General features: G+C 42.1%; 1 protein-coding gene across 1 annotated transcript in view; it reads left to right on the forward strand.

The window, feature by feature from the left end:
• The window catches only part of PIP4P2 (phosphatidylinositol-4,5-bisphosphate 4-phosphatase 2), a 60624-nt gene that overhangs the window by 10452 nt on the left and 29415 nt on the right, over nucleotides 1-20757 (forward strand). The window contains exons 2-4 of the mRNA XM_077808930.1: nucleotides 6076-6224; nucleotides 8186-8292; nucleotides 10519-10642. Of these exons, the coding sequence (XP_077665056.1) occupies nucleotides 6076-6224; nucleotides 8186-8292; nucleotides 10519-10642 (380 nt within the window). The remainder of the gene's footprint in view (nucleotides 1-6075; nucleotides 6225-8185; nucleotides 8293-10518; nucleotides 10643-20757) is intronic.

Below are 20757 nucleotides of genomic sequence, written 5' to 3' on the forward strand. Positions count from 1 at the left end.
ATCACCTGCCCTTAGCATGAGGAAGTCTTGTTTGTACCTGGCAGGGGCCAGCTCCCAGCCACAGGCAACACCTGCACACCCTTCTCAGCCTCTGTGGACTCTGCTAGCCTGCATGAGGGAGAGCAATAGGCACATTCCAACCCCTGAGTCCTCCAAGCTTCACCCTGTGGTGTCCAGCCCCATAACCACTGGACACTCACAGAATTAGCAGGCCCACTGTTCCCAAAGGAACAGTATGCTGCAGCTTACTAGTTACATCTTAGAACCTAGCTTTGCTTAACACACAGCATTCAGATATGTTTAGAGAGAGAGTAAATATAACAAAGAACAGAGATTCAAGTGATAGCAAACAGAAATATTGGCAACAAAGGGTCACATGTAAAATAAAATCAGAACGTGCATTCTAGAAACTAAGCTTAGCTAACGTGATGTCCTCTTGTCTAATAAGGCAGTGCTTAACCAAAGTCTTTCACACAGCATTTTTCCACCAGGAAAGCCGAGATCCTCCTTTTATGGGACCAAGTGCGCTGGCAGCTTTCCTCCTGATGAAGGATGCCTTTGCTTCTTTCTGCACCCCTAGATATATTAAACAGTTCTTTATCCCTAACCTATATAGGGCCCTACCAAATTCACAGCCATGAAGAACGTATCACGGACCGTAAAATCTGGTCTCCTCCCGTGAAATCTGATCGTTTGTGTGCTTTTACCCTGTACTATGCAGATTTCACAGGGCAGACCAGCGTTACTCAAACTGGGGGTCCTGACCCAAAAGGGAGTTGCAGGTGGTCACAAGGTTATTTTAGGGGGGATCGTGGTGTTGCCACCCTCACTTCTGCACTGCTGCCCTGAGAGCTGGGTGGCTGGAAAGTGGTGGCTGCTGACTGAGGGCCCAGCTCTGTAGGCAGCAGTGCAGAAGTGCGGGTGGCAGTACCATACCAGGCCAGCCTTACTTCTGCGCCACTGCTGACGGTGGCTGTCTTCAGAGCTGAGCTCCTGGCCAGCAGCTGTCGCTCTCCAGCTGCCCAGCTCTGAAGACAGTGCCGCCGCCAGCAGGAGTGCAGAAGTAACAGTAGTGGTACCGCAACCCCTCTACAGTAACCTTGTGACCCTCCTCCCCCAACACTTTTTGGAGTCAGGAGCCCTACAGTTACAAAACTGAAATTTCAGATTTAAATAGTTGAAATAATTAAATTTACAAAATGGACCGTGAATTTGGTAGGCCCCTACCTATATACAGTTCCCACCCAGCCGTTCACCTCTTCATTTCTTCTCCTGAAATCCTCACCCTCTCGTCATTAGCGTTTGTAAGACATGCAATACACAATTGTCAGCTAGGGAGATGAGTGTCTCCCACCTCCTGTCTTATGGAACCTGCCTTAAGGCACACTACCTGTGGGTGACCTGCCTGTAACTCCAGTGGCCTAAGAATGTGATTGGCAATGTGAGTATGTATATATATTCTTACATATTATCTGCACATATGTTTCACAAAGATAATGGCTTCAGTAGAAACCTTATATGACCCTCTTTGGTGAACTAGAATGTAAATACCAGACCCAGGGGGTCTCTAACCACTGAATGTATCAGATGAAGTGAGCTGTAGCTCACGAAAGCTTATGCTCAAATAAATTGGTTAGTCTCTAAGGTGCCACGAGTCCTCCTTTTCTTTTTGCGAATACAGACTAACACGGCTGCTACCCTGAAATCTAACCCTTATGTGTCACTGTGATTTCTACCAGTTTGCATCCAAGGATCCTTGGGTCTCCCCTTTGTTCTTAGTTGTCTTCAGAGCCTGCTAGATGTGATGCCTTTTGTTACTGAGCTAGCCCTTCTTTGGCTACAGCTTCCTGCTCAACAGATGAGCCAGCTCTGTGGTAGGCAGCTTGCCTGATGCTGGAAAGGTGTTTATGGGAGCAGTAGCAGCAACAGCCCAGACACCACCACCTGTCTGATTTTTTCCAGCTTTCAGTCATGTACAGTTTTTTGTTTTGTTTTAAATTACACTGATCTGTTTACAATGCGCGTGCAGTAGAAAATATTGCCAGACTCCAAACGTATTTACTTTGGGTTCTTACGGATTATGGTATCTTTTTCTGTCTCTACTAGTGGATAGTCTTGATCTGAGAATGTGGAGAGCTTTACTTGTGTCTCGAAATATAGGCATGCTCAGGCATTAATCCAGACGGCAGTGCAGTTCTTCAGAAAACAACCAATTATTAAAATGTTCTGAAGTTACTCCAAACTCTTCAAAAGTGTATTGGTTTCTGCAAAGGGTGATGGCAAGGCTGAGTTTCTGAAAGTGAGCCTATCCTAAATAATGAAGGGCCAGATTCTGCTCTCAGTTGCACTGGTGTAATTCTGGAGTAACTCCATATTTGTCGGTGGGGTTACTCCAGAATTTTGCCAGTGCAAATGATGATAGACTTGAGTCTTGAAATTTACAAAAATTATGTTTTGTTTTATTTTTTCAGAGTAGAGAGACATTTAACATGCATGCACCCAAAAATGCAAACAAATTGAAGGTCTTGGGTAGCTTGTGTGTAGGCTACACAGCAAAGAAACAAACTTTAACAGCATCTTAGAGGATTGTGATTTCTCATCATGAGGAAATGTGTTGTAGGTTTTTTTGTGTACTTCAGTACCCTACCTGCTCACAAAAATGGAGGGAAAGAATGAGGTATAGTGTTAGGGTTTCCAACTTTGTAATATTTAAAAACCAGACACTCCAGCAGGAGTACCAGCACCTCCCCTGCTCTGCCTCTTCCCCCAAGGCCCATCCCTGCCTCTTCCCTCCAAGGCCCCACCCACCATTTGCTCCTCTTCCCCTGTCTCACCCTCAGGTAGGGAGGGACTTGCCTGCGGAGCTGGGGCTGGGAGTTGCAGGCTCTCGACACAGGTAGGAGGCAGCCCCGGCTGAGTAGGATGATCAGGTGTCCGGTTTTGGCCCGGAACACCCGGTCAGAAAAGGATCCTGGCAGCTCTGGTCAGGGCTGCTGGCTGGGCCGTTGACTGTCCAGTTGGTGGCACCGCACAGTGGGGCTGGCAGGCTCTCTGCTATCTGCCGCACCATGCTGCTCCTGGGAAACAGCCAGCATGGGGGCGGCCAGGGGGTTCCGCGTGCTGCCGCGCCCGCAGACATAGCTCCCGTTGGCCAGGTCAGGGCAGGGGACGAACTCATGCGATTTGTGAGCGCTCAGCAAGTGGCTGTTGAGGAGTCGTGGCGCGCGCCTCTCCTGATGCTGCCGGCCCTCTTCTCCTCGCTCTCCTCCTGTGGCTGGGCTTGAGCTGCAGCATGTGCCCTCACTGCCTTGTGGTGAACCGTGGTGTGTCGCCCCATCACTGGCACCCAGGAGTTTGAGATATGTATCCCTGTCTCCAAGTGCTGGGAATAGGGCTGCATCCTCCTCACTGCATCCCTCCCCGTCCCATCCCCCGCATCCCTATCCCTCGCACCCCCATTATTCCCCATCCCAACCCCCCCGCACCCTTATCTCCCCGTCATTGTATCTCTCCCCGTCCCATCCTTCTCTGCCTCCCATATCTACCCGTCCCATCTCTGTACCCCTTACAGCACTCTCCCACCCATCCTTTCCACCTCCCAGATCTGCCACCCAATGTTCTTCACCCCCCACAACCCTGCACCCCATTCACCTCCATACACTGCTGCACTCCCATTATGCCTCAGACACCCTTGTGCCCCCCACATCCTCATGCACGTGTAGCTTTCTGCCTCCTCATCCACCTCACATACCTCCCACACTCCCTCCTCTCTTCATCAGTGCCCCCTCTCCCCCTCGCCCTGCTCTTGTCCCTGGCCTCTTTCCCTTCCCATCCTCCCTTCTCCACCCCCGTTATCTTTTCCCTACAGCCCATCCTCCTCCCTTCCCAGCTGGATGATTTAGGCGGCCCCTGGAAGAGTGGAGTCCTCCCGGGCACCATCATAATCAGAGAGAGAAAACAAAAAGGCAATAAAACTGGACAATAAAACTCAGCCAGCAGCCTGGGGCCCAGGTAGAGCAGAGCTCTTGCAATGCGGCCAGCCTCCAACCTCTTCGCGCTGGGGCACGACCTTAACGCCGGGTATTTGAATCACACATTCCATCTCCCATGTTCAAACTGTTGCAGCTCCTGGCCTTCTCCTGCTGTCTGTTTGGACCCTGCAGTGAAAATGAGCACATGAGCGAGGGTGGAGGATTGCAAGCGATGGAGGGAGGTGGGATGGAGTGAGTGGGGGTGGGGCCTCAGCGAAGGGGCGGGGCAAGGGTGTTCGGTTGTCTGGAATTAGAAAGTTGGCAACCCTACGGCTGAGTAGGGAGTTGGTGCAGGTGATGACCCCAGAGCCTCCCCACTCCCCTGCCCGTGATAACTGGACTTCGGGTGTTCGATCAGTCCTAAGGATCTGAGGGAAAAGGCGGGGCAGTATTTCCAGAGCTGACAGAAAAAAAAAGAGATCTGACCGGACTTTCTGGTTGAAAACCAGATACTTGGCTACCCTATATAGTGTCTCCACAAGCTAAAACAAACTAGTAGAACTAAATTTGGGCCTGTCGGCTTGAATAGTAGCCCTTTAATTCTTTACAGCAGCTGCTGCTTTGCTGAGCACTGCTTTTTTGTAGGAATATGTTGTGACTCTTGGTTTCTTTGAAACATTTGTTGATTTGGCTGTGAACTACTGTATAGTTTATTCAGTGTCTCTTGGCTCCATGCTTAAAGGGGAGCTCTTTTGTACACATTTCCTACTTTATGCTGTTTGCAAGCCTTGGGCTTCAGTAATTTTTATCTCTTCCTCCTCACACATGCACATATTTAATGCTCTTATTTCAAGACACTAATTTACATAAAAAGTGACTAAAATAGACTCAAGCTATTATCTCCAGTAAAACTTTACTTAGGACTGGGTCATGTGTTCAAATGAATTTTGCAGTGTTACTGTGATGTGTTAGACTGTGTTTTCTATTGCCTACTGCAATTCCCTATTTAAGAACACATGTATAAACTGTAATGGGGACCTAGTACCTTATTGCCTTCCTGGCTTTTTACAGACACTGGGGTAGAGAAAGGGAAATCTTGTAATTCAAAAGGGCAGAAGGCCTTTTTCTTCCCTCATCGTGCTGAGCTGTTGTTTTTAAATGACTAACATTTCGTTTTAGTCCATTACATAAGCTGCATTTGCGTTTACACTCCCAGTCAACAGAATACCTTTCCCTAAAACCCGAAACTTGTCTGCGTGACTCCTGAAAGCTGGAGCCCCAAGGTTGGTCAGTCCAGCCTACTACTGCCAAAAACAGAATTGTTTTCCGGAAATTTCCATCAAGGGACTAATCCACATTTTTAAAGGGCCCAAATCCGTGAGGTGCTAAGTATTCGCCACTCCCTTTGACTTCAGTGGAAATTGAGGGATCTCAGAACCTTCAGGGTGTACCTTAAGCAACTTGCGGGATTGGGCCCATAGCTCTCACTCTAGGGGAGCTATTCTTGGGAGTCAGCAAAAATTTCCTTTCTTTTCATTTTACCTGATTTCTTCTAGCATTGCCCTTTTGTATGCCAAACTAAATATATCTGTCCCAGTATTGCATCCTCTTCAGGTAATATAAATGCTTGCCAGGACTTTCCCACTTACCCAAGCTATGCATATTTTATTTATCTGTTTTCATTTTCCCTCCAGAAGTCAATCTTTTTCACCCCCACCCCTCAGTCATTTTTTTTTTTGTTTCTCTCTGAACTCTTTTGAATTTGGCCACATATCTCTGGTATTGAAGTGCCTGCATACAAATGCAGTATTTCAGAGGCGGACGTGTCACCTCTTATCGCCTTCCTAGTATGTGATGTGATGATTCTGTATTGTCAGTATTCTGTAGTATGGTTATAGAACTAGGACTAATGTATCAATACAGAATATTAGGGGAAATCTGTAAATCAGTTTTGTGATTACTTTAGATAAACAATAACACCAACCACTAACTTTCTGATTCTGTGTCTTAAGTTATTGTGACCATTGGAAATATTTTCTGCTGTAGAATGACCCTGATCACCCTGTTGGTTTGGTTATTGAACTGTTTCATCATTTCTTTGCAGCAGAACTCCCCCCTCCGTATACTGCCATTGCCAGTCCTGATGCCAGTGGTGTTCCTGTAATAAACTGCCGCGTGTGCCAATCACTAATCAATTTGGATGGCAAGCTTCACCAACATGTTGTTAAGTGCACAGTTTGCAATGAAGCTACGGTAAATGGGTTTTTAGGTTTTCCATTGTTGTTGATATGCTCTATTACCCTTCCTACGTAACAAGGAGTTATGTCAGTATTACTGATCACCTAGCATGTTTATTCAAGGGTTATTGACATTAGGTGGGCTTGTATCTGTTAGCAATGAAAATGTACAAAGGCAGTAAAGTCTTCAGGCTTCTAAGCCTACTTGTTTCAGGTGGAATGCATGCTGCTTTCCATCTCTTAGTAAGCGGGAATTCAAAGGGTTAAAAGAGTCAGTTAAAGCAGAAGCTACCTCCCTGATGTTTTATTGAGAGATGAGATAGCATGAGATGATAGGCTTTGCAGGGAGGGGTTGAGGGAAGAGGCGGGGCAGTATTTCCAGACCTGACAGAAAAAAAAATCAAGGTCCCTTAAGTATTTTAGATGTACATTAAGGAACACAATGCCTAATCTACCCAGTGGACTACATATGAGTACTTGACTGAATATGCACTATTTTGTTAAATAATACTCTGAAGACTTTAGTTTTAAATATTGTTTAGAAAGTTTTGTGCCGTATATATAAACTCCACCCTTCCCCCTCTTATTTAAAAAACAAGTTTTCTCAGGACCTGAAATCTATAGTGTCCTCTTGACATACTTATAAAAGCAACCAATGGAAGGAACACTATGATGATCTAAAGAAAAGGAGTACTTGTGGCACCTTAGAGACTCTGAAACCTATGATCATCTAGTTTCATCTTTTGGATAACCCAGAGAAAATTAAGAGAACTTAAAATATTTTTTAAGATATATATTTTTAATTTGTTGAAAAGGAAAGAGGGAGTGAGTTGTTCTAGCAGTAAAAATGTGCTGATAGCAGGAACTTCTGAGAGATAAAAAATGCAGGTCCTAGCTTTAGGTGTTTGTGATTATCTCTTAGAGAACGAACAAGCTACCTGATTCTCTTACTATTATTGATTTAATTTATATTACCACAGCACCTAGGAGACCTCTCATGCACCAGGACCTTATTGCGTTAGGCTGTATACAAACACAGGCAGATAATATTTCCGATATTTTGTTCTAAATTATATTGTAACTTCAGTCTATCCATTCTGTTAATTATTTTAGTCCAGATTCTTAAGGTATTTAGGCACATAACTCCCAAAGGGTCTTAGCCTTTATGACAAATCTTGCTCCCTTACTTATGTGAATATACCTATTGCAGTCAGTGGGATTAAGTTTTAGAGTAAAACAGGTAGGCTTTGTCTCTTAAGCAGCAGTATTTGTTTAGAAAACATTTCAGTTAATGTTGAATAAAACTAAACTTTGTAGGGTTTGAACTCTGTATTTCTAAAATATGAACTAGACACTTTGTCCACCAGGCTACAAACTCCTTGGTTGCTTGCTTTTGTTTGTTTGTTTGTTTTTTTATTTATATATATATAATATAAAAGTAAAAGCATATTTTTCTCTCAGTAAAGACTGCATATTACTTGACTGAGGGGTGTGTGTATATAATAGTGAGTATATAGACAGAGTGAGAGAATAATGAGGGTAAACCCTTTGGAGATGTGGCTATTTTAAGCATTCAAGTGACAGTGTGTGACATATAAGTGTTTTTAGGATTAATTTTATAAAATCAAATATAAGGGCTACAAAGTTCAAACAACATGCATTCACTAATTCATGCAAACACACACATGCGTGGAACTGGGACCTAATTTAAAGTTATGCTTCCTCAGCTAAATAGTGAGAAACAAGCATTTTCCATACTCTTTAAACTAAAGTTAGGGTGCCGATAAATAACTTTAATTGTTTGTTGTTAAAACTTTAGCCCTGTCTCCTGTCATGTTCTGTCCTGTACTTCCCCTTTCTTAACTTGGATTCATGTCATATCAGTTACTCTGTTTAAGATACTTAGGAAACTAACAAAAAAAAATTAGTTTGCTCTTTTGTATAAAATTTCTGGTGGTATTTTTTTTTTTTGTCTAGCCAATCAAAAACCCTCCTTCAGGAAAGAAGTATGTTAGATGTCCATGTAATTGTCTTCTTATCTGTAAGGATACATCTCGGCGAATAGGGTGTCCGAGACCCAACTGGTAAGACCTAAAGAATCTTAATGACAGACACCATGGTGATGTGAATGTTATAAATATTTTCATGTCATTGTTAGTCATTCATTTATGTTCTGCTTTCGTTAACACTACACAAATATTTGTCCGTGGATCTGTGTAGACCTAAATTTAGTGGATTCATTATGTTAACGTATTCAAAGAAGAAAACTATATTACTTGTGCCATAATAACTATTTCTCTAACATGATTGATAGTTTTGAGAATATTTTTTAATATATTTAATATGGAATAGTATATTGTAGAAGTTGTATAAGGATTATATGAAGTGAATAGCATACAATATAGTGGGGAAACAATTTAAATGTTCTGGGAAATACGGTGCATAATTTCCTGCAAGCTCAGTTCTATGGTAATTCCATGGGAAAGCGTTGAACACGCAACTTGCACTATAGTAACTCTGTTGCTTGGTATCGGTGAATAACTTGACACACTTGTTAAATCTTTCTTTGCAGAAATCCCTCCTACTCCTTTCTCAAAAAAAAAATAAAATTAGTCAGTGAACATATCTGCTCTTTGTTTAGAAAAACTAGTTAATATAAAGTGATCTGATGTTTTATGTGAATCTTTAGAATTCTAAAATAAATAAGAGATGTGTCTGGACACACCAGATGCCACTGCGTACTTTAACACAATAAGTGAAATCCCGGCCTCATTGAAGTCAAGGATTTCATCCAATAAATCTAAGTAAGCAGGAATCCATAACACATAATAATGTACTGGATAACCAGGAAGCACAAAAATAAACCAATTTCCCTAATTTTGTTAAAACATCAGTCCCAATAGTATATGCTGCCTGGCCTGTCATGCTTGCTTCTTGAAGGAGAGCAAGATTGGGAGTGTGCATTCTGTGGGAGAGGGCCCTTCACAGAGCATGCTGTGCCGCTGTTTCTTGCCTTCCACACTGAAGGGGGTCTGTCCCAACCTGAGCTGTGGCAGCATGGCATGGGGAGGGATGATGTGGATTACGTGATTCTTTGTGCATGCATTTTTGCTTCATATACTGTCATTTTTGTTGTATGTTCAAACCACGTGAGCAAACTGGAAACATGAAATGATACAGTATAGTTAACTTAAAAATACAAAGCCAAGCATGTGACAAAATTGACATTAAATGGTCTTTGAAGCTCAAAATTGATTTTTTTTTCTAGTTGATACAAAGTGGGCTATTTAGGACTAACTTAATGTTAAATGACTTAGTATATAGAAAAAGTTTTCCTTTAAATAGAGTTTTCTCTTAAGTGGGCTTAACTGTACTGGATTCCTGGTATTTTCTGACCTTCTGCATTTGAATGACGCTATGCCAGTTCTCATTCCCATTGCCAACTCGAGGGTGGATATAAAGAATGGCTAATGTCATCTAAGTCACCCTCTGTGGGGGTCCCAGGTGAGCAAACCTCCTGGGCAATAAATAGGGATCTCCCACAGTCTTTCCAAGCCTCATGCTGTGGGATTTACAAAACCTGGTGTTTTCTCCCATTGTGCGTGTGTGAGAGAGATCTTGTAAATCAGGCATATTCTCACTGCTTGCCAGAGCTGCCAGCTGAGCAGCCTGAGGTGAATGTTGGACATGCCCTTTGTGGGCAAAGACTGTTGACACAGAAGAGGCAAGGAGGCTGCCTGGCCTGTCTTGGCTTGGAGTGTGTGGGAAAGAGGGAGAGAATCGTATGAGAAGAAGAAATCTGCTTGGAGAAGGGGGGAGGAGGGATGCTTGATTTTGAAGGGAATTGAAAGGAAAGTTTGAATGGTTAAGGATGTTGGCTGGAAGGCCAAGAGAGAGAGAGTCCCGCTCCTGCTATGTGTTTCCCCAGCCATTGCTACATATCTCTGCTCACAAGCCTGAGTATCTGGTCATCTCACCCAGACTTTCTGCACTCTCAATACTTCCCTCTTCAAGAGGGTAAGTGTCCCAAGCTGGACTCTGCCATTTGCTGGCTAGGTCTTCTTGAAATTGCTGCTATTTACACTTGTATAATAACCTTTCAGTAAAAAAAAAAAAGGTGTCTTCCTTACCTGTTTGGAAAAAACTAATACGAGAGATCTAAATTGGATGCACGTATAATAAGAAGTAGGTTCTACTTTACAGTCATTAGCTCTGCAAGGACTTACCAGATATTTTATAACCTAAATGCATCATCCCTTCCCCTCGTTAGTGTAATGACATGGCATATATGTTTAATGTTCCCACCACAGTAGACGCATCATTAACCTTGGTCCAGTGATGTTGATTCCAGAAGAGCAGCCAGCTCAGCCTGCCTTGCCAGTTCAGCCAGAAGGTACTCGGGTGGTGTGCGGACACTGTGGAAATACATTCCTGGTAAGTAACCAATGTGCATTGTAATATCAGGGTTTTCGTGTACACTTGGAACTGGGGTTGTGGTTCCCAGCTCAAATAGATGCGTCTGCACTAGCTCAAGCAAGTGTGCTAAAAATAGCAGTGTAGCATGGATGGCAGCTCAAGGCTAGTTGCCCAAGTACCTATCCTGTCCCCCTGGGCATGTACTCAAATGGTTAGCCTGAGCCACTGCCTGTGCTATCCCAGCTATGCAGCGTGGGTATGTCTGTGTCATCTGGGAATCACACCCCACCTCTAAGTGTAGATGTAGCCGAAGGGCTAAATTCTCCTCTGTTACATCATTGCAATATCATTGAAATCAATGGAACTCCTTCCAAGAACCTATCCCACTTGGACAGCGTGGATGTGGAACCAAATCCCTTTGTGAGTTGATTGTTAAGACACAGATATCACTTTGGATATGCAGTTTGTATCGGAGTATTTACTTGTGCTTCTTCAAGAAAATCGCTCAGTATTCTCTCCATCTAGGAAAGGGTCAGGCCCATAATCAATATAATATTGATGGAAAACTATTGTTAAAGGATCTGTTGTTGTTACAATCCAATGATGATTATATTCTGCAATAAGTAAACTTGTGTAATTGTTTGTATTATAGTTCATTTTTCAGATGCTCATAACTTTCTGAAACTTTCACCTCTGGATAAAATTCTCCATGCTTAGACTCCAGTTTTGCAAAGATTTATGCACATCCATAACTTTTATCAAGTGGGTAGTCCTTTTGAAGCTATGCTCATGTGTAAATTTGTGTAGGACTGAAGCTTTAGTTTGAAGCCAGAGGTAAAAATTCATTTGAAAGTTTGAGCAAAAAGTTCAACTGTTTTAGAATAGGAGGACTGGGGAAAGTATTTTTTTTCCCTACTGTACAAACATTTTTGCAACCATTTGTTGATCAGCCCTGTTGTCATAATGCTTAAAGTTTCAATGTTGAAATTGACTGTAGATATAGTCCTTGTAGAGATGTAATGCATAGCCTTACGCTGGAGGAAATTAACTTTGATTTCACCAACATATTAGGGTTTGAAAATTATGTTGTGAACGTGCATAGTAGACAACTAATGCACTTTGCAACAAATATGTCCCTATGAAAAATGGCCAGTGCAGGTCCTGTTTTCATAATCAATTGACCAATGTTACCTTGCTAAAGCAAGGGCTCTATCCAAAAATGTAAGGTGTGCAAGGGCTACAGATAGACTTCTTTATATCTGTAGCTAAATGTAAAGGGGATGAGGAAGGGCTTCAGCTTGCCTTGTAATGGGTGCAAGAGAGGGGCTCCCTTGTGGCAGTTTTGCTGCAGAACGTGTTTGTTTTTTTTTTTTTTGTGTGGGTATATTTACAGATCAATTAAAGTGCACACTAACCACCTTAAATACTGTTGTTGTTTAAATGTGAGTTTGCGAGGTGTGCTGTAAGTTCTCAGGGGCACTAGTTAGGGAGCTGGATCATGGATTTACACATGCTATTTGCAAGGTTTTTTTTGCAATGCTAAGGTTGTGAAGTCTTGGAGACAGAAATTCCTTCTATTGACTCTTCTTTTTTCCATTTTTTTTCTTAAAAATAAATTAAAAATCATACCTAGTGCAACCTATACCTCCCCTCCCACCCAAAATATCCAGTGTTAAGGTTTCACAGTTAAACATTCAGAAATCTGTACATTTCAGTTTGTATGCACAACCTTAACTCGGACTGCTTCCTTGTAATTACAGGAACACAGTATTTCTTAAATAATAGGATATCACTTTTAAAAAAGACTTCAACCTTCAAGATCAAATTCTTCTAAGGGCCCATCTACAGTACACATTTTATCGAAGATCACCTTAGAACATGGGTTGACTTTGCCTACGTAGATAGTTTTAATTCAGTTTGGGACTGTGTTACGGAATTCTTTTAGAGCTCTGACATGATACAAAAGAGTACAGTCTGGTATATGATTCTGTGACATGGTTAAAATGCTGTTTGGCTCCATCTACATAGGCAAAACAAAGCAGTTATTAAATAGTCATTGTATTATGTTTTAATGCATTCTCTTGACACAATAATATTATAGTACAGACAGACCCTTACACTGCATTGTTTTATTAGAAACAGTGGTCTATGCAATCAAATTCTATTGGCTAACATGCCAGACCCCGTATTCAGGTATTTTTGCAAACAGTGAGATTTTAATTTTTTGTCCACTCTGCTGCATCTGTAGTAGTAATGCATATTTGTAAGCTACATAATTTACTATGGGCCTTCTTTTGTTGGAGAGGAGATGACACCCCTTGTGGTAAACTAGTATATCACACTTAGACATTGGCTACACTTGCAAGTTAGAGCGGATTAAATCAGCCCTGGGCACCCTAACTCCTGAGGTGTCCGCACTGTCAAGGCACGTAGAGCGCCTGGACGCTGCAGCTGGAGCGCTCCTGGTAATTCACCTCCACGAGAAGCATAAAGCTTGCCGCGCCCTGGCTGAAACACCTGGACGTCAGTGTGGACGACAGGTTGCATTACTGTGCTGTGATTGGCCTCCGGAAATGTCTCATAATCCCTTGAAGTCAAGTGGCCTCTCTTCTCATTGTTTTGAACTCGGCTGCAGGCATGTGGATATCCCCTTTCAAAGCTCCGTTTCTAACAGCTGACTGCTTATCTGCTCTGGGACAAAGCAAACCATTAGTGTGGAATGCTCCTGCTGCAGAGGTAGGTGTATATGTGGGGGGGAGGGGGGGGCAGGGATGGGGGCTGATGTTGGGGTTTCCCTCTTCCACTGTCTGAACTTACAAGAAGCCTGCCGACACACTCTGCCCCCCAAAACAGTCTCCCCCCCCCCACACAACACACTTGTCGCCCCCTCCCCCCCACTGATTTGAAAAGCACACTGCAGTCACTTGCACACTGGGATAGCTACCACAATGCACTGCTCTCTGTGGCGTTGCAAGAGCTGCTAATGTGGCCATGCCACTGCGCTTGCAGCTGACAGTGTGAACACAGGGCAGCGTTTTCCTTGCTGCGGTCTCCAAGGGCTGGTTTAGCTCCCGGCGCTCTACATCTGCAAGTGTAGCCATGCCCTGAGTAATGCTTTTTTCCTGACTTGGTTTACAGTTGCAGAGCAAATAATTCTTTTTTATAGTTACTGAGCAAACACTTAAATATTACCTTTATAACATGGGATACAGATATTATAAGTGAGAATAATACATGCAGCAACTCACAAGTATTTCATGAAGTCTGAACACATTTTTATAAATCTAATACCTATTTTAATAATACATGGATGAGCCAGACTGCTTTCCTGCTATGCATTTGTCAGTGTTCAGCTGAGACCTTGGCACAAGCTGTTTAAACCCAAGCCCACCCAAAGGTTACAAGTTTCACTACCCTTCTCCTAGTGCCTAAAAATAAGTCCCTCAGAAAAGCACATGGAGACCCAGAATTCAGTCATTGAGGATTTTCAGGAAGGACTGCACAGCGTTAACCTCCCCACAACCAAATCCAAAAGAACAAAAGGAATGACACTTAATTCTTAAGTACAGATTTGTTATAAAATCTTATAATAAAGCAACAACAATAATAATAAATAACATAACTTGGCTACTTTATAATCCTCAGACATTATCTTCATAGTTCTACATAAACATAAATAAAGAAAACAAATTAAATCTAAACAGGTCAGTCCCCACAGAAACACAGTGAGAAGAAACTCAAGAGTTCCCAAAAGCGTAGGCTGTGTTCACCTGAGTCTCAATTAGTCTTTGATCACTACAATCTATACATTCTGCTGAGTCAAAAGCACTGCAACAACATCATCTCTTCTCTTGCTTGTAGAAACCTCCAGCTGGAGTCCGTGCAGACTCTTCCTTCTCCTCTGCTGAAATCACTCAGTTAGCTAATCAGCTGACTAATTAACCAACTACTCAGTTTAAGTATATACGTTAAAAAAAAAAAAAAACAACCAGAACGGAGAACAGCAAAATATAACGGACTCTTTCCCCACCATCACATTTCAATAGGAGAAGAGTTGGTGAATCATACTAGTTGAGACAATATAACTAAAACAGTTTAACTAAAATCATATAGCATTCGAAGTTTACAATTAATATAAAAGAAATTAGTTTCCCTCCCAATTTCCCCCTTCTGTAATTAACATTGCCAGGGCTTCCCTGTTGGGAGGGTTAACAATATCACTAACCTGCTGTAAAGTGATTCAGAGTTAGAGAAAACCAGTCTGCTTTCTGCTCGTGTGGCTCAGCTTCTCCCAGTCCGCACAGGACACGTGCCTTTTGTAAAGCAGCTGCCCTGACAGACTCCATGGGGGCAAGTAGAGTCCAGTTACAGGGGACCTATTGAGCATATCCAAAACTACAACACCCAATTCCAGAAACTTCTGAGTGTGGAGTGCTAATGGTGCATCTGCCTAGCAATAATGACCCTGACACAACTCATTCCTGCCCACCCCCCTGTTCTCTGCAGATCTCTTAAAGACATCTCTCTCTATTGGGCACATGGGTTACACTGGCACCTGCTGTGCCAGTGTCACAGATAGAATCAGACCGCCATCTTGTAGGTGGGTCCTCTGGATGTGTAAATAGTCCCAAAGACCACCATCTTGTAGGTGGGTCCTCTGGATGTGTAAATAGTCCCAAAGCCCTCTGCTTACCTCTGGAGACCCAGCAAATGCCTCTTCAGGTCCAGTCTCTTGAGTAGTACCTATAGTAGACCTTATTAGTCAGAAATTTCCACTAAAACTGGTTTAGTTACACCAATACATGTCTACAGTGGTGTAGTTAAGGTGCCAGCAGTTGCTGCCATTGTGTCCACTAGACTTTCTCTCATTGCTTCTCACTAGACAATAGGGTAGACATATACACCAGAAATTGCAAGAGCCTTTTGTGTGCTAGTGCTTAGGTCTGGGAAGTAGGAGTCAAAGTTCAAAATCTCTGATCTCTGACTGTGCCGCCTGAAAAAGTATCATTTGAAGTGTTTTAGGTATTTTTTTTAATATAGCAGTGTTTATTGATCCATGGGTATATACAGTATTTACAGCTGGTTAAAATATGGCCCAAAGCTTGTTCTGTAAAGTTAAGGGAAACTGTCAACTTGATAATCTTGAAACTGACTAATTTAAAAACAAGAGTTTCTGAGAGACTAGGCTTAAATAAATAAACAAAATTAAAGAAAACCAGGACATAGTATTTAAAGCATGTGAAAGGATTTTCTTTTCCATAGGGATGCTGTCATAAATATAAAGGGAAGGGTAAACCCCTTTAAAATCCCTCCTGGCCAGAGGAAAACTCCTCTCACCTGTAAAGGGTTAAGAAGCTAAAGGTAACCTCGCTGGCACCTGACCAAAATGACCAATGAAGAGACAAGATACTTTCAAAAGTTGGGAGGAGGGAGAGAAACAAAGGGTCTGTGTCTGTCTGTATGCTGCTTTTGCCTGGGATAGACCAGGAATGGAGTCTTAGAACTTTTAGTAAGTAATCTAGCTAGGTACGTGTTAGATTATGATTTCTTTAAATGGCTGAGAAAAGAACTGTGCTGAATAGAATGACTATTCCTGTCTGTGTGTCTTGTTTGTAACTTAAGGTTTTGCCTAGAGGGATTCTCTATGTTTTGAATCTAATTACCCTGTAAGGTATCTACCATCCTGATTTTACAGAGGTGATTCCTTTATTTCTATTAAAAGTCTTCTTGTAAGAAAACTGCTTTTTCATTGTTCTCAGATCCAAGGGTTTGGGTCTGTGGTCACCTATGCAAATTGGTGAGGATTTTTGCCAAACCTTCCCCAGGAAGTGGGGTGCAAGGGTTGGGAGGATTTTGGGGGGAAAGACGTGTCCAAACTGGGTTTCCCAGTAAACCCAGTTAGAGTTTGGTGGTGGCAGTGGAGATCCAGGGACAAAGGCTAAAATTAACTTGTGCCTTGGGGAAATTTTAACCTAAGCTGGTGAAAGTAAGCTTCGGAGGTTTTCATGCAGGTCCCCACATCTGTACCCTAGAGTTCAGAGTGGGGGAGGAACCTTGACAGATGCTTATGAGGGTTCTTTCAGAAAGAGGGTAATTGACTCTACATAAAGTTTATCAAATGCTTGAAGTCAAATGTTTAAAATACCTTTTTCTTCTTTCTGTTGTAGTTATCTTAGGTGTTACTTAACCTTTTACCTGATGTAGTATTCTAGGCAGATGTGGTTTTCATGTTGACTGTGCCCCTGTACTGATTTACTCATTGAAGTTTTTCTTTAAATACGTCATCTGTAGTTGAAATACATTTTCATAAGATGACATTCCCATCAGTATTTCAGTACGTCCATTCAGTGAATGGGGCTATTGTCTCGGCAAAAGCTTCTACTTTAATGAGAGAAATGGTATTTCCCAGCATGAGACCAAATCTCATGAGGCAAATTATGGCTGAGAGAAAACTCAGGTTTTAGTAGAATCTTAAAACAAACACCATTGCAGTGTTGTTTTAAGGTAGAGTCTGTAATTTAAATCAATGACTTTGTTTTAAAACAGTAGGCTTAATTACCTGTTAAGATAACCAGTACACACTAACATTAGAATTTACTTTAAAACAACCTCCCTGCACTCTCATACCTCCATTCATTGGCTCCTAAGAGAATCTGAATTTCGCAGTCTGAATCTATTTCATGTCAGGATGACAGTTTCATGTTTGATTTCCATTTTAAATGTACTGCAAACACTTTTTTGTTGCGGGGGTGGTATGGGGGTGGGTGGGTGGAGTTGAAGTAGGTGGGGCAGTTCAGTGATTTGCCCTTCCTGGTACCTAATGTACTGTTTACAACATTGCCTCACAAGTTTAAAAACAAAAAATGGTTAATACTGCCTGAGAAACTCAGATTTGCAGTGAGCACCATTGACTGGAAAACATCACCATGATTTTTCTGCAGTTTTCCACTTTCCACAGTCTCAGTGGAGATTCAGAAATGGGTGTTTTCTTCTTTTATTTCTAAGCGAAATGGAGTAGCTGAACTATCAGATGAGTGGGTCTTTGTTCTCATCACATGCTTAGGATACTGAGGTTTTGTTTTTAATCTGTTGTAAAACTCTAACCCGATTCACTGGTTGGTGGCTCTGTAACACTAAAGTGGCTAAATGCAAGATGAAAAAGATAATGTGGGGGAGAGAATGAAAAATTAAGTATCAAGAATTTTTTTTAGCAATTTAACACAAAGCCAGTCTCGTCACCATCTTTACACCATCACTGTAGCTTATAGGCAATATATACAGAGTCAAGAAAAACATTATTTCATGCAAAAGAACCATACGTTACATTCCTTCATTAATTTCACCACTTGCTAAGTGGGGTAGTTCTCATTGGTATGTTTCTAGAAGAAGATTGTGCTGGCTGTTCATAGTTGTCATTTTTGAAGAAAATCTTCTGTGAATGGACAAGTTTCACGTTGTGCCTTAAGGGTGGCAAGACTCAGGCCTTCCAGTCTGTAAAATTAAGCAACAAACCTTATGAGACTATCTTCATTTCCACTTTGGATTCTACCTGTAAAAACTCCAAGAACAGCCTTTCCTCTGTCCATTGCTTTCCCGTGTCTTCTGTTTTCTCCGTTGTGTCTTTTAGGATCTGATCTCAAACTCAAATCGCCACGAGTGCCACATGAGGACTAATACATTGGCCCAAGGGCTGCATCACAGACACCTGTTCATACAAACATACAAAAGCCCCTCCCCTTGCCCCCTTCCCCGCCCCCATTCCAACCACTTCCCCAAATCCCTGCCCCTGCCCCACATCTTCTCCGCCTCCTCTCCTGAGCGTGCGGCTCCCTGCTCCCCCTCCCCCCCCGGAAAGTGCTAAGCACTGCCAAACAGTTGTTTGGTGGCGGGAAGCGCCTGGAGGTAGGCAGAGGAACAGGGATGCAGTGCGCGGGAGGGGGGAGGGGAGCTTGGTGGCCACAGGAAATAACTCCGGGGGGTGAGGGGAGCTTGGTGGGCCGCAGCAAATCACTCTGTGGGCTGTGTGTTTGAGACCCCTGTGATAGAGCAAACGGTTAAACATGAGTGGTTCCATTGAGCTTGATGGAGCCACTCACTTGTATAAATGTGTGCAGGATCAGACCCTTAGTAAGTTCATTAATACCATCCTCCTTTTTGTCTTGTATTGTGCCACATGTATTCTTGGATCTTAATTATTCTAAGAACTGCAGTGACTGGGGAAAAAGGCATATAGTAAAAATCTCATGAATTTGTGTTCAGTTAAACTGTAGTAAAATTATTTGTGTGTCCCCCCCCCCTTAAAATGGAGTAGATTAAGTTAATCTTTTTGTCCTTTAAAAGGTTTTAATATACTCCTGTTCAGTAGCTCTAATCTCTTAATGAATGGGCATATTTATATGCTTTCTAGGCTATATTTAATTATAAGATTATTCGTTAATGTTCTTCATGTAATGAAATGCACCTAACTTTGCAAATGGAGTTAATGGTCCTGATTCTCCAGTACTTTACACCAGTTTTATGCCATTCTAACACCATTGAAGTCAGTGGAATTAAACAGGTAAAGCTGGAATAATGGAGTAGAGATTTGGTTCCAGTATCTGGGAGTGCCAGATAGCAATTTTAAGCAGGGCTATGGGAGTTGGGTCTCTTGAATTCTATTCCCAACTCCAGCACTGACAGTTCTGAAAGTCACTTGGCTCGTCTGTGCTTTAGTTCATTCATCTAAACTTCTGTTGCCCCCAGCAATGTAGTATCTGAGTACCTAGATTCACCCACATCACAGAAGTGTTGAGACATAATTAGTGTTTCTAAAATGCATCAAGATGTGTAGATGCAAGGTGTTGTAGATACATGAGGGATTTATATATTCTCAGTTTCCACTTGGATCCTGGAGGGGGCAAACGGTGATAGATCTTTTCTAAAACTTGATGGCTGAGTGTGAAAGCTATAAATTAATGTTCTAAATGAACCCTTCGGAACAAAACAAACTTAAAGGGTCAATTGGTGGAGTAGTATGTGAGTTGGGAGTTAAACATGGAGAGTTAAATCCCACGTGACAGAAATGTATACTACTACTAGTACTGTGCTACCAGTGCTGTGGGCCTGATTCCCACCTACAGTGAAGCCCATTCACATTATTCTGACAGCATAAAGAAACCCTGAGGTGTGTGGAAATTACTCTGTCAGAGTGGGGAAAAGGGGTCTTGGTGTAAATGAGACTCGGTCCCTCTATGTTTAGAATAGTTTAGTGAATGAATGCAGATTTCTCTGAAATGTAAGACTTTGTTTTGATTTTCTTCTCATAAATGAACTGTGTGCATAAAACTACTGTAAAGTGTTGGTATTGGATGTCAGATTGGCAAAATTCATTTCAGTTAAAATAACCAATAAAACACTCCAGTTAATGCTCTCAGTGGAAGGAGAAAGCTGCTATTCAAGATTAGAGCCAAGGCATGTTTGTGAAAAGACGTAGGAGTCTGGCTTACACACAAGTTGCACTCTTTACTTTTCCCATGGCTAATGAAGTATTTCAGAGGTGTATCAGAAGAAAAAATAAATTAACAAATTCGTAAATCCTGCTAATGGTACCAATCAAAATATAAAGACTGAATGAAAACAAAAGTGGGATGTGTCAGCAGCATATCGACTATAGATAGGATAAAAACATCTTAAATTAATGCTGAAGATATAAAATGAAGCTGGTATCCTTGCAACAAAAACATCCATGAAGAAACTTTTGTAGTCTTAACTTCATTGTCACCAAGGCACACTTATTTTTATCAGAATTCTCTCTGACCCCAGGTTACCGTAGAAAATTGTGACTCTGATAACCAATCTCACCTATTTCCCCAGAGGGATTTTAAATTATAACCGTGACACAGTAAGAACACTTATTCCTCGAGAAACTGGAACTCCAGGTCCTCTTCCTTCTGATGTTTCAATGATTGATGTGTGTGCTAGTGGTCTCACATGGCTTATTAACAGAAATCCATCTGAGTGAGATGATCAGGAATCTATTTAGGCCTTTTCCACATTAGACCTTCTAAGTATGTGTAAAAGCATTCTTCACGCATTTAAATGCTGTTGTGGTGTTGCTTGCATTTACATGCAGTATAATTATAGGGCCTTGGTTA

The sequence above is a fragment of the Eretmochelys imbricata genome, chromosome 2 (assembly GCF_965152235.1).
Source record: "Eretmochelys imbricata isolate rEreImb1 chromosome 2, rEreImb1.hap1, whole genome shotgun sequence".
NCBI classification, from domain to species: domain Eukaryota; kingdom Metazoa; phylum Chordata; order Testudines; family Cheloniidae; genus Eretmochelys; species Eretmochelys imbricata.